The following is a 14,764-nucleotide window of genomic DNA, read 5'->3' as shown; positions in this document are numbered from 1 at the left end:
GACTAGTTGCAAAAAGGGAGCATTTTCTGAAGTTTTTTTTAATTCATTCATGGGATGTGGACTTAGCTGGCTGGGCCAGCATTTATTGTCCATCCCCAGTTGCCCTTGAGAAGGTGGTGGTGAGCTACATTCTTGAACCGCTGCAGTCCATGTGGTGTATACACCCATGGTGTTGTTAGGGGAGGGAGCTCCAGGATTTTGACCCAGCGACAGTGAGGGAACGGCAATATATTTCCAAGTTAGGATGGTGAGTGACTTGGAGGGGAACTTCCGGGTGGTGGTGTTCCCATCTATCTGCTGTCCTTGTCCTTCTAAATGGTAGTGGTCGTGGGTTTGAGAGGTGCTGTCGAAGGAACCTTGGTGAATTCCGGCAGTACACCCTGTAGATGGTACAGACTGCTGCTACTGTGCATCGGTGGTGGAGGGAGTGAATATTTGTGGATGGGGTACCAATCAAGGGGGCTGCTTTGTCCTGGATAGTGCTGAGCTTTTTGAGTGTTGCGGGGGTGGCACTCCAGGCAAGTTGGGAGTATTCCAACACACTCCTGACTTGTGCCTTGTAGATGGTGGACAGGTTTTGGGGAGTCAAGAGGTTGATTACTCGTTGCATGGTTCCTAGCCTCTGACCTGCTCTTGTAGCCACAGTATTTATATGGCTAGTGCAGTTCAGTTTCTGGTCATTGGTAGCCCCCAGGATATTGATAGTGGGGGATTCAGCGATGGTAATGCCATTGAGCATCAAGGAGCGATGGTTAGATTCTCTCTTGTTGGAGATGGTCATTGCCTGGCACTTGTGTGGTGCGAATGTTGCTTGTCATTTGTCAGCCCAAGCCTGGACATTGTCCAGGTCTTGCTGCATTTGGACATGGACTGCTTCAGTATTTGAGGAGTCGTGAATGATGCTGAACACTGTGTAATCATCAGTGAATGTCCCCACTTCTGACCTTATGATGGAGGGAAGGTCATTGATGAAGCAGCTGAAGATGGTTGGGCCGAGGACGCTATCCTGAGGAACTCCTGCAGTGAAGTCCTGGAGCTGAGATGACTGACCTCCATAAACCACAACCATCTTCCTTTGTGCTAGGTATGACTCCAACCGATGGAGAGTTTTCCCTTATTCCCATTGACTCCAGTTTTGCTAGGGCTCCTTGATGCCACACCCGGTCAAATGCGGCCATGATGTAAAGGGCAGTCATTCTCCCCTCACCTCGGGAGTTCAGCTGTTTTGACAGTGTTTGAACCAAGGCTGTAATGAGGTCAGGAGCTCAGTGGCCCTGGCGGAACCTAAACTGGGTGTCACTGAGCAGGTTATTGTTCAGCAAGTACCGTTTGATAACACTGTTGATGATCCCTTCCATTACTTTACTGATGATCAAGAATAGACTTGATGGGTAAAAGCAAAATACTGCCGATGTTGGAAATCTGAAACAAAAACAAAAATAGCTGGAAAAACTCAGCAGGTCCGACAGCATCTGCGGCGAGGAATACAGCTAACGTTTCGAGTCCGTATGACTCTTCATCAGAAGACTGGAGGGGTAATTGGCCGGGTTGGATTTGTCCTGCTTTTTGTGTACAGGACATGCCTGGACAATTTTCCATATAGCTGGGTAGATGCCAGTGTTGTAGCTGTACTAGAACAGCTTGGCTAGGGGCATGACAAGTTCTGGAGCACAAGTCTTCAGTACTATTGCCAGAATATTGTCAGGGCCCAGGGCCTTTACACTATCCAGTACCTTCAGCCGTTTCTTGATATCACGTGGAGTGAATCGAATTGGCTGAAGACTAGCATCTGTGATGCTGGGGGCCTCTGGAGGAGGCTGAGATGGATCATCCACTCGGCACTTCTGGCTGAAGAGTTTCCAAATGCTTCAGCCTTTTCTTTTGCACTGATGTGCTGGGCACCCCCATCATTGAGGATGGGGGTATTTGTGGAGCTGCTGCCTCCAGTGAATTGTCTAGCTGTCCACCACCATTCACGACTGGATGTGGCAGGACTGCAAAACTTAGATCTGATCCGTTGGTTGTGGGATCGCTTGGCTCTGTATATCACTTGCTGCTTATGCTGTTTGGCATGCAAGTAGTCCTGTGTTATGGCTTCACCAGGTTGACACCTCGTTTTTAGGTATGCCTAGTGCTGCTCCTGGCATTCCCTTCTGCGTTCTTCACTGAACCTAGGGTTGACCCCCGGGCTTGATGGTAATGATGGAGTGGGGGATATGCCGGGCCATGAGGTTACAGATTGTGTTAGAGTACAATTCTAATGATAGCCCACAGCAGCTTATGGATGCCCAATCTTGAGTTGCTAGATCTGTTCGAACTTTATCCCATTTAGCACAGTGCTAGTGCCACAACATGGTGAAGGGTATCCTCGATGTGAAGGTGGGACTTCATCTCCACAGGGGCTGTGCAGTCGTCACTCCTACTGATACTGCCATCTGCTGCAGACCCAGTCTTGCAGCCTATGTCCTTTGGGACTCAACCAGTTCAGTCAGTAGTGGTGGTACTGAGCCACTCTTGGTGATGGACATTGAAGTCTTCCACCTAGTGCACATTCTGCACCCTTGCCACTCTCGGTGCTTCCTCCAAGTGATGTCTAACACGGAGGAGTTTTTTAAAAATTCATTCATGAGATGTGGGCTTCGCTGGCTGGGCTGGCATTTATTGCCTATCTCTAGTTGCCCTTGAGAAGGTGGTGGTGAGCTCCATTCTTGAACCACTGCAGTCCATGTGGTGTTAGGAAGGAAGTTCCAGGATTTTGATTCAGCGACAGTGAAATATATTTCCAAGTCAGGATGGTGAGTGACTTGGAGGGAAACTTCCAGGTGATGGTGGTGTTCCTATCTATCTGCTGCCTTTGTCCTTCTAGATGGTAGTGATCATGGGTTTGGAAGGTGCTGTCAAAGGAGCCTTGGTGAATTCATCAGTACTGATTCATCAGGCGAGGGATGGTGGTACGTGGTAATCAGCAGGAGGTTTCCTTGCCCACGTTTGATCTGATGCCATGAGACCTCATGGGGTCCAGAATCGATGTTGAGGACTCCCAGGGCAACTCCCTCCCAACCGAATAGCATTGTGCTGCCACCTCAGCTGGTCTGTCCTGCTGGTGGGACAGAACATACCCAGGGATGGTGGTGCCTGGGAGATTATCTGTACAATATGATTTTGTGATTACTATGCCAAGCTGTTGCTTGACTAGCCTGTGTGACAGCATCAGCCCCCATATGTTAGTAAGGAGTACTTTATAGGGTCGACAGGGCTGAGTTTGCCGTGTCGTTTCCGGTGCCTAGGTCAATGTCAGGTGGTCCGGTTTCATTCTTTTTTTGAGGCTTTGTAGCGGTTTGATACAACTGAGTGGATTACTAGGCCATTTCCGAGGGCATTTAAGGGTCAACCACATTGCGGGTCACATGTAGGCCAGACCTGGTAAGGACGGCAGATTTCCATTAGCGAACCAGGTGGGTGTTTACAACAGTCGACAATGGTTTCATGGCCATCATTAGACTTTTAATTCCAGAGCACTCCCCTGGGTCTCTGGATTATTAGTCTAGCGGCATACCACAATGCCACCTCCAGTGCAGTCCTTGCAACGAACTGTGGGAAATGTTAGATCCAATAGCCGTAGGATGAGGGAAGAACGAATCTGAAGCTAGCCTGCACCTTAAGACAGGTTTATTCCCAAGACTGCTGAGCTCCCCCACCCCTCAGCCTTCCAGCTGTCTCCATTTATAGGTGTGCAAATACCTATCACCTGTTTAACAATGTAATTGATAAGACATTCACAGATTTCCCCTCTTTAAATTAAAAACCTTTGAAAATTCAAGAACAATTTTTCAAACTAAACAGAAAGAAACAAAATCATGTATTTTTCCATCTTTGTTTCACATTATATTATAACCAACCATTAATAGATCCCACATTCCCCCTTCTTTTAACGAATAAAAACTTTTCTTTTTCCTTACCATATATAAATAATTACAAAGCAAACAAAGAAAATATTGATCTTCCCTATCTTCATTAAAACACAAGGTACTCTTCCAGTACATCTAATAATTTCTTGGAGCAAGTAAAACAGCCTGACAATTGGTGACTTTCATCCACCCATTTTATTTTGGAAATATCTCTTCTTTCCAACATTCCTTCAGACTAGCAAGGTCAATTCTCAACCTTTGAATTTAATTTTTCTTTGTCGCAGAATTTTCTCAACTGTGGCATGTTTCATCGTAGTACTCGATTCTAATACATCATAACTAGCATCAGGTCTAGTCTAAGTGCCCACAACCAGTTCAACTGTCTAATCAAACTTCCTAATTGGTCTCTTTCTTCCTTGGATGTGGGATCCTCTTTGTGAGGACCTGGCCTGATTTATTGGGATGCAATTGGCATTTGATTCAAGGTCATTCCCAACTTATTCTGCTTAATGTCTGACCCTATATATTCAAAGGCCCTCAAAGCCTGCCTTCCAACCTGGAATTCCTTTATTTTTTCAATCACCCATTACTCAAATTCTACAGAACCCCCCCCTCTGGAAAATCATCAACATGCATTATAAAGATGCCTGCTAGTTTCTCCTTGTGATATCAATAGAACATTGCAGGATCTGCCTTTAGCTGAATACAACCCATTTTGAACAGGACCGACCTAACCGAGAGATACCAAACACTTGATGTATCATTCAGCCCATAAACACACTTGTTCAATTTCCACAGTTTCCCTTTTATATCACCAGCTTTTTTTAGGTGGTTTCAAAAACGCTTTCCATTGAAATTTCTCACCCTGCAAAAACGCAGCTTTTATATCAATAGGTTTACACCCTGAGGAATATGTTGTTCATAGAACTAAGAAAATCTTCAAGCTCTCATTCCCTGCCTTATCCGTGCTGCCAGGAATCATCTTTTATGTGCACATCCACCTGTGTGATAAGGCTAGCTGTCCCCTGATGGGTATTTCAGTGAATACACGAAATTCTTTCCAACTCTTTGGCATCCTTCATCAACTTATCTTCCAATTTGTTAGTAGCTACTAAAACTTCTCAATCATAAGGGCTGTACTTCTAGTGGCATTCCTAGCTTGTTCTGTGGTCCTTTTCTTGCCAAGCTATGACCTCTACTTGCTCTCCTCTCCCTTTCTGGACTGCTGCTACATGATCTCTCCCTCCTGCAATCAGAGTCCCTTTCACAAGTCCATGATCTTTTCCTAGGGCCATCACCATTTTCAGAACTCGCACTGCGTTTTCTTTACCTCGTTTTGCCAATCCTAGGTCATATCTCCAGACCCTCATCTTGTACATTCAGCCAATGTTTATTTTGCCAGTGGCTTTTCCTGCTCTCCCATATAACGGTGGCCTCCCTCCACACACTGACTCCTACTGGCATAGATGTTACTCTAGTGCCCGCTTTGGGTACCTGCCCTTTGGGATGAATAGCCTTATCCTGTGCTTCAGTGTCCATAAGACATAGGAGCTGAAATTAGGCCATTCGGCCCATCGAGTCTGCTCTGCCATTCAATCATGGCTGATAAGTTTCTCAACCCCATTCTCCCACCTTCTCCCCATAACCTTTGATCCCCTTACCAATCAAGAACCTATCTATCTCGGTCTTAAATACACATTTGTTCATATGTCACTTTGTTCATAGTCAGTCATCCCTTTATCTGCCATAATGTGCTCCCCACAACATATGCGAATGTGAAGTGCATGGCACCTCATCACTTTCTGTGTCCCCTGTTCAGATTCTGTAATTGTATAATCAGTGCCAACTAGCCTCGAGGAAAGTACCCTAACAGTTTGATTTCCATGTTGTGCAATCACTGTTTGTCCATCACTGCCTATAACCTCACAAGGTCTTTTCTATTCTTTCAGTGCTTCTCTTTTGTAATATATCATGTCCCCTGGATTAAACTGTATTCCTGATGGCCTTATGCGATGCCAAAAGGCTCGGTGAATTTTCTCTGAAACCTCAGCTTAAATTAAAGCTTTCCTACCTGCTTGCAAAGCATTCAACGAGCAGAAAAAAATAGAGCAAGTGGTAGTTCCTTCAAGAGCAGGGGAAGTGTCCAATAGCACTGAAGGCAACTTCGGATTCCTTCTGTATACCAACTGGTGCAGGCTATACCTCCCAAAATTTGCAAAGAATTCTTTGCAGGCGCTGCCCATGTCAATGCCGTTTGCAACTTGTAATCTGGTTGTTCGGCTAGTATTTTATGCACCGTTTCGTCAATTACAGCAAGATTCTTCTCACATAAACCATTGCTGAACAGGCTCTCAGATGCAGTATGCATGACAATGATATTCAAATTTTCTTGCACGTCCCGAAATTCATTGTTTGCAAATTCTCCTCCATTATCCGTCAGGAACTTTGTTGGTGTTAACAATCCAGTGCCTATCCACTTCTCCATGACCTTGTCTACAATGGTCACTTTGTCCTTACCAGTTATTACTGTATGGCAACTAGATTTAGCTTATCCACAAAGTGTAGCAAAAAGATACTCCGATCCTGTCCCATACTTTTAAGCCTATTGCCACTACATCATTAAATTCCCTGGCTAGTGGCAGATTCACAACAAGACCTGGAGGTGTCCTTTGATATTTAACACAAATGTCACATTGAGCAGTAACTTGCTCAATAAAGATCTCATATTCTTCATCAACCACCCAAGCATCCCGCAACAGAGCTTTCAATTTCTGTGATGCTGGATGTGCACATTGTCTTTGTAACTTCCAGATAATCTTGTTCTTGTCCACCAAACTTATCGCCCCAGAAGCTAACAACACTGCCTGAACTCTTTAACGAGAAATATCTGGCTCCCTCAGTGGCAGGCAATAATGCCCTGACCAAGTAAATGTAGGTCCACTGTTTCCCCAAACACAACTGTTTTGTTATTCTTCATGCCTAGCTTCATTTGTGCTTTTTTTCATCAAAGATTTATTCAATAATAGAGGTATCTCACTAGACACCACATCAACACTGATGAAGAGACTGATCCTAGCTATCTTGCATGGGAGCGCTACTCTTTTGGAAGACATTAGCATGTTATCATCCCCAAACCGAAAGCAGGTGGAGCTTCCATACTTCTTAACCTTCCACTGATCTGCCCCAGAGAGTTTCCAGAAAGCAATTAAGCCAATCCAACTTGCACACTGTGGAAGTGCAACCACTATTGAAGACTGTGCAATTGAACAAACCAACTACTAAAATACTCATCACCGAATTCAAACTCCCAGTCACCCTCACAATTCCTTTATGACAGTCACCTTGATCATTCTCGGCATCAGAATTATCTGTTTCATGCGTTATTTCAAAAACATAGTTCTTTCTATGTTTATTGTATTGCAGTGTATTGCATAATAATATTTAGAATCACACCAATAACGCCGATTAATCATTCCCTGTGCATTTTTCGGGTTTAAGCCATCCCAGACCCGCTTTTTGTCTCACCTCTCAAATTGTCTAAACGTGTGACTGTCTTCAAGCCACCTGTTAGCGACCTGTCTTTGGAGATCTCGAAATTCAATGACCATGGAGACCTCCATTTTTTTGCTTCACTGCAGAGTTGCCTGTATTTGCTAGGAAAGTAGTTGGAAATAACTGACTTCACAAAATTTTTTTTAGGACAGCAGCCATTTGGTCTAGGAGAGAGTTCTTTCCATGAAATTGAAGCCCCCCATCAATATCAAAAGTCTATTGACATGAGAAATGTGTGCACAATCAAATAACTTGAATGCCAATACAGATTCCGGGACTTCAGTATTAAACATTTTCAGTCTCTTATGCCATTTATCAAAGTCCATAATGTACTCCTCCATGGACTGATCACCTGTTTTCTTAAATCTATCAAAGGTTGACCGTGCTTCATATGCTTCCAACAAATCACCTATTTTGTAAAACTTATCCAAAAACTGTAATAGCAGGGTCAGTCCCTCTTTGGTGTCCAGGACATCCACATCCAATTCTGAAAATACTTTACTCCTAATCTTTCTTTTTGCTGGAACTGATAAAGCCAAAGCCTTAACTTGCTTTTTTGGGGTAACAAAGTAACCTGTGTCCACGTTTCAACTTCATTTTTCCATTGCTGACATGGTTCTGCCTCCGAAAAAAACCAGTGGATAGTCAAAACTGGAGATTTTGCACCATCCTGTACCTGAGGTTGCCAGGAGTAATATGCTTATTTTTCTCTTGAGGATGGAGACAAAATTTTCTTATTTAACAGTCAATCACCAGAGCTTACTGTTTATCCTCTGCTACTATGTTAAATCCAATAGTCATACAATGAGGGAAGAATGAGTCTGAAGCTAGCCTGTACCTTAAGACAGGTTTATTCCCAAGACTGCATTGCGTCCCCCACCCCTCAGTGTTCTAGCTGTCCTCATTTATATTCTTTTTGCGCAAAACTAACAAATGAAGGGGACAAATTAACAGAAGAACAAATGAACAAATTAAAGGGGCAGCCCCTTAAAGGGAAACTGCAACTGTCCCCATTTATAATCTTTAGAATGAGTGACCTAAATGGAGTTGGTGTATTTGGTGACTGCTTTCGTGCCTTCAGAGATGTTGTGTTTGACCAGTTCCCCTGGCAGCATGAAGTGCTCAGAATCTCCCTGGCCGAGATGGTGTGGCGTTTGTTGTAGTGAATGAGGTGCGAGCCCTCGGAGGCAATGCACTTGAAAATGTTGACAGTGAAGGAATTCATAACACATAGCTTGGATAAGAGACCCTGGTGGAAGGGTGGACCTGGGTCAGCACCCTATACACATAAGTGGAATAGCTCTGCTTGCGAGATTTCCTCCGCTTCTTGAGCGGCTTCTCGGTGACTTTAGTCAGCGACTGCTTCAACACCTTGTGGGACGCACCGCCCTTAGCCGCAGCTGCCACCTCAGGCATTCCACACAACTTGGGCCAACTCAGGTGTGCAAATACCCATCACCTGTTTAACCATGTAATTGCAATTTAACTATGTAATTGCCATTGAGCCATAACAATGTAACTAATAAGACATTGGCAGGAAATACCTCAGCTTGGGCTGGATTTAATGCCTGTCACGCAAGGAGACATGAAAGCCGGATCACTTAATTGGTGTGTCAGTCTCCCAGGCGGTCTCGAAACCCCCCCTTAATTAAGGTGGAAGGGGCTGACAGGGAATCGTGGCCGGGGCAGCAGGATGTCAAGTAGACTCATTAATTAGCCAATTGACGTCCATTTTCCCTAAACCCACTGTAATTTAGTGGCTTGGGATTAAATAGAAGCTGCATTGCTTTTCTGCGCTCTCAGAAGGCTGCGCACCAACACTGCCGAGTTTGCCAGCAGCCTCCCAGGGTTTCCTTTCTATCAAGCACCCTGTGCCTGATTGAGGGACCTAGCATGGGGCTTTGCCTCTGAACCCCCTGTCATGCCCTCCCCACCCCGCAATCCCCATCCCACCTCTACCTTGGGTCTGTGATTTCTTTTCATTCATTCATTGGATGTGGGCGTTGCTGGCTAGACCAGCATTTATTGCCCATCCCTAATTGTCCTTGAGCAGGTGGTGGTGAGCTGTCTTCTTGAATTGCTGCAGTCCATGTGGTGTAGATATACTCACAGTGCTGTTAGGGAGAGAGTTCCAGAATTTTGACCCAACAGTGAAGGAATGGCGATATATTTCCAAGTCGAGATGGTGAGTGACTTGGAGGGGAACTTCCAGGTGGCGGTGTTCCCATCTGTCCACTGCCCTTTTCCTTCTAGATGGTAGCAGTTGAGGATTTGGAAGGTGCTGTTTAAGGAGCCTTTGTGATTCCTGCAGTGCATCTGGTAGATGGTACACACTGATGCTACTGTGCATCGGTGGTGGTGGGAGTGAATGTTGTGCCAATCAAATGGGCTGCTTTGGACTGGATGGTGTCAAATCCCTTGAGTATTGTTGGAGCTGCACTCATCCAGATCAGTGGAGAGTATTCCATCACATTCCTGACTTGTGCCTTGTAGATGGCGGACAGCCTTTGGGGAGCCAGGAAGTGAGTTACTCGCTGCAGAATTCCTAACCTCTGACCTGCTCATTGGTCATTGATAAAACAGCTGAAGATGGTTGGGCTTAGGACAGTACCCTGAGGAACTCCTGCAGTGATGTCCTGGAACTGAGATGATTGACCTCCAACAACCACAACCATCTTCCTTTGTGCTAATTATGACTTCAACCAGTTTTGCCAGGGCTCCCTATGCCACACTTGGTCAAATGCTGTCTTGATGTCAAGGCCAGTCACTCTCACCTCACCTCTGGAGTTCAGCTCTTTTGTCCATCTTTGAACCAAGGCTGCAATGAGGTCAGGAGCGGAGTGACCCTAGCACAGTGACCCTGGGCCTCTGATGGGTGTATGGCCGCCAGCTGCCACCACTCCTGCTGCTACTGACAGCTTGAGGAGCTGTTGGCCTGTGATTGGGCGGTAGCTCTCAGCAACTTGGTAGGCAGGACTTCCACCACCGGGGACCTCAGTTGTGGGCACAGCCTAATGAGGGCCACTTCAGTACCTGAAAGGCGCTTGATTTTGTTGGACCTCCCCTCACGGAACGGACAGGGGGTGTTCTTCGCTGGTTCTCTGACCAGCGGGTGTGACCCCCATTGGCCCAACAGAATCCCGGCCTTTAGGTGAGTGAATGGACTTTAGCTAAAGCCAAGCAATTTTGAGCCATTCCTGGAAGCTCACTTAACGCCATCCTTACCTCCTCTCAGGAAAACAACATATCCGTTGGCAGACGACATAAGTTCCACCCAGTCCAAATATCATACTTGAGACCTCTCTTCCCTCAGCGGTAGCAATAAGGTTAGACTCGAAACGTAACACCAACATCTGTAAAAAGTCTGATGTGGATATTTTAAATTTTTGAGGAGATATTTTGGAGGACTATATATGTATGCACTCTACATTGCAAAACAGCACATTTTAAGAACACAAGAAATAGGAGCATGAGTGGACCAAACTGTCCCTCTACCCTGCTCCACCATTCAATGCAATCATAGTTGATCTTCTGCCTCAATGCTACTTTCCTCCCCACTCACCATATCCCTTGATTTCCTGAGACCAAAACGTGTCCATCTCGGTCTTGAATATCTGTATTTTTTTTATTCATCCACGGGATGTGGGCTTCGCTGGCTGGGCCAACATTTATTGTCCATTCCTAGTTACCCTTGAAAAGGTGGTAGCGAGCTGCCTTTTTAAACCGCTGCAGTCCATTGGGTGTAGGTACACCCACAGTGCTGTTAGGAAGGGAGGGAGTTCCAGGATTTTGACCCAGCGACAGTGAAGGAACGGCGATATATTTCCAAGTCAGGATGGTGAGTGACTTGAAGGGGAACCTCCAGGTGTTAGTGTTCCATCTATCTACTGCCCTTGTCCTTCTAGATCGTAGTAACCGTGGGTTTGGAAGTTGCTGTTTAAGGAGCCTTGGTGAATTCCTGCAGTGCATCTTGTAGATGGTACACACTGCTGCTACTGTGCGTCAGTGATGGAGGGAGTGATGTTTGTGGATGTGGTGTCAATCAAGTGGGCTGCTTTGTCCTGGATGCTGTCCAGCTTCTTCAGTGTTGTGGGAGCGGCACTCATCTAGGCAAGTGGGGAGTATTCCATCACACTCCTGACTCGTGGCTTGTAGATGGTGGGCAGGCTTTGAGGAGTCAGGAGGTGAGTTACTTGTCGCATGCTTCCTAGCCCCTGACTTGCTCTTGTAGCCACAGTATTTATATGGCTAGTCCAGTTCAGTTTTAGGTCAATGGTGACCCCTAGGATGTTGATAGTGGGGGATTCAATTATGGTAATGCCATGTTCTCATGATTTCAGGTGCAAAAGTGCACCCAAATGGCAAGCGTCCATAGGGGTAGACATTGGATTTTGCATAAACCTGAATATTTGTTTCTGAAATGGCAAAGGAGAATAATTTACACAGAATAAGCAGCTCATAGTTTTTCCTTCTCTAAATTGATGTCTTTTTCAGTGCTAGGAGAGCATATTAACTGTGTAAGTATACATTTAAAAAGCAAGCACTTTTTTTGATAAGGCTTATTGCTGAACTGACTTGCTATGCTTCTTTTATAAAAATTGGGGAACATCCATTTCCAGTTTCTAAAATCGACTTATTTTGTGCAGGTAAAGTGAAAAGAGCGGCAATCAAAGACACAGCGGTAGCCATTCACACAAAGTTTCAACATTATAATGGAATTATATCAGAGTTGAGTGACATTGAAAGGTATGTTGAATGATGTAATGAATGTAGATTTATGTAGAAAGTATTTTAAATATTCTCTCTATTCTAGAAAAAACTGCCAAGGTACAGTTATGTAAGGAAAGCAATGCATGCATTCTAATTTAAAATGGATGTCAAGTAACCTTACCCTATAACAAAAGCTGCTATACAGCTCTGAATACAAAGATAGTGATAAAGAAGCTATAATGCTCCTTTATCAGAATAGTCAGTTGATTATTACTGCATATTCTGTGCTGAGAATCTCCAGTTGTCTTTCTCTTGTAAAAACAACACTGATCTAAAACAAACAGAATGGGATATGTTATCCTATTTCTATACATCATTTAGAATAACACAAGGCGTAAAACATTTTAAATTTTGAGTTCGTGTGACCCTTCTTCAGAGCTCTAAAGAGTCACATGGACTCGAAATGTTAACTCTGTTTCTCTCTTCACAAATGTTGTTAGACCTGCTGAGTTTTTCCAGCATTTTCTGTTTTTGTTTCAGATTTCCAGCATCTGCAGTATTTTGCTTTTATGTAAAATATTTGAGATTAAGATGACATTGTTAAACTGAACTCCAATGGCGTGCAATTGCTTTTTCATTTTACAGACAAGGTTATATTGAATGAAGATAGGAGAGTAAACATTTAGCGATTTCAAAGAATTATTGTGCTTGGATCATCAAAGTGGCACACAGATGTCAGTTATGTCACCTAATTTGGATTGATGCTAAATTTTCACCTTTTTGGAATTTCTGCAACTTACGTGGTACCAATCACTGACACGCAGCTGAAGTGTTGACCATCTTTACATTCTATAGTGCATTTAGTTTGAATCAAATAGGAATTTAATCATACGTTTTGCTTGTGCATCAAAAGATAACTTTAATTTCCTGCTTTTGATTCTATTCGAGAGTTTTGTTATGGCCTCTTTTCAATGAATATGTTCTACCGGATCTGGTGTTGGAGCGAAAAGCACTGCTGTTGTCTTATGGCTTTACTTAAATCAAGAAAGGGATGGTTTTCTGATTTGGATGATCTTTATTCACTACTTTGTGCTTGCCAGAATATATGTAGCGTAGTTTACTGATACAGCTTTGACTGGGTTCCACAACAAAAGTTCAAGGTGGTAACACTGACTCAATTCAAGCAGTCCATCCAAGACACAGGCTGATCTTAATTCACAAGAAAGGTGTTCTATGTTCAGCTCATCATTTAGCTTAGCCCTATTTACTACTACGATGTTTTCTAGCAGTTGACCGAGGACCCTTGATAACTTTTGGGTACATGCTTTATTCCTAGCGTATGAAGAAAATGTTGATGGCATTAAATGAAGAAAGGTGAACAGATGTCTGTGTAGAACTTAACCATTGGCATAGACCTATTGGGCCAAAACGGCCTGTTTCTGTGCTGTAAATACTATGTAATTATGTAAATATCCTCCATACAACCCCTCAGGCCTTGCAAAAGCTTATATTTAGCCTTTTATTTTTCTTTAACATGATCTAATTTTAACATTTGCAGGGTTTTCATGGGTTGTAGGTCATTCGATGGGAACATGTGTCAGTGCCAATCAAAATATTGTGAGGGGACACTGATCACCACATGGACTCTGTTATATTTGACCAGCAGCTTAACTGCATTGGTGAATGGAATATGCTTCATACTCAAAGAAGGAGTATAACTTTACTAAGTAACTAATCATTTTTAGTTTGGATCTGACATCTGGAGTGTAATTTGTTCCAGGTGGAAGGTGGTGTCACCTCCTTGGTGTATGAGTGGCACGGTGATTCTTTAAAAGAAAATATTGAACATTGTTGTTGAAGAACCTTATTTTTAAAAAACTGGAAGATCATTCACACATGAAGGTGTGATATCCTTATTATTCCATCCATAATGTTTGCTATTCTGCTGCCTGTTACCTGTCCTGCCATCAACCCAAAATTCGACCTCCCTGGATGGGTCAATGACTTCCATATGCTTCAATCTTGCCCTATTCTAGATCTGTTGCAATTTTTCTGAATATCAACCCCAACCTTCATCTCTCCCATGTAACCCATCAAATGCTATCTTTCCAGCTCTTGCCACTATATGCATTGTCAAATTTTTCATTTCCTTAAACATTATTCCCTTCCCTTCAAAATTGCTTTATAAGGCAAGATCGTTCCATCTTACCCAGCATCTGAACAATTTCTTATCTTCCTTCTCTGCTAAAATATTTCATCCTCATCGAACTGTATACTCATTTCTCACACTTTGATTTCTTAAGTCAGGTTTCTGACATGCACTACATTGTGATCAGCATAATGAAAACCCCCAGTCATACCCTATGAGATTAAAACTGTAACACTATTATTTTTTCCTCCATCTCATTGTTCTTTTTAGTGGTTTGGATCTCGCTATTCTCTTCCACTGCCTTTTCTATGGCAGAGGGGGGGATGATGGCATAATCACTAAATCACTAAAAGCTAGAGCACGGGTACAAAAAACTCAAAAAGGCTAACGGCCTTTATTTTAAATGTATTTGGAATTCAGAAGTCACCAAGTAATGTTTTGGTTA

The 14,764-nt window shown here is 43.7% G+C and overlaps 1 protein-coding gene across 1 annotated transcript in view; it reads left to right on the top strand.

Moving 5' to 3' along the window:
• ncapg2 (non-SMC condensin II complex, subunit G2) overlaps nt 1-14,764 on the top strand; it is a 132,501-nt gene that overhangs the window by 114,392 nt on the left and 3,345 nt on the right. The window contains exon 26 of the mRNA XM_078537223.1: nt 12,107-12,206. Within this exon, the coding sequence (XP_078393349.1) occupies nt 12,107-12,206 (100 nt within the window). The remainder of the gene's footprint in view (nt 1-12,106; nt 12,207-14,764) is intronic.

This window comes from Cetorhinus maximus, chromosome 3, assembly GCF_964194155.1.
Source record: "Cetorhinus maximus chromosome 3, sCetMax3.hap1.1, whole genome shotgun sequence".
Lineage (NCBI taxonomy): Eukaryota > Metazoa > Chordata > Chondrichthyes > Lamniformes > Cetorhinidae > Cetorhinus > Cetorhinus maximus.
This window is presented reverse-complemented; position numbering and strand designations above follow the sequence as displayed.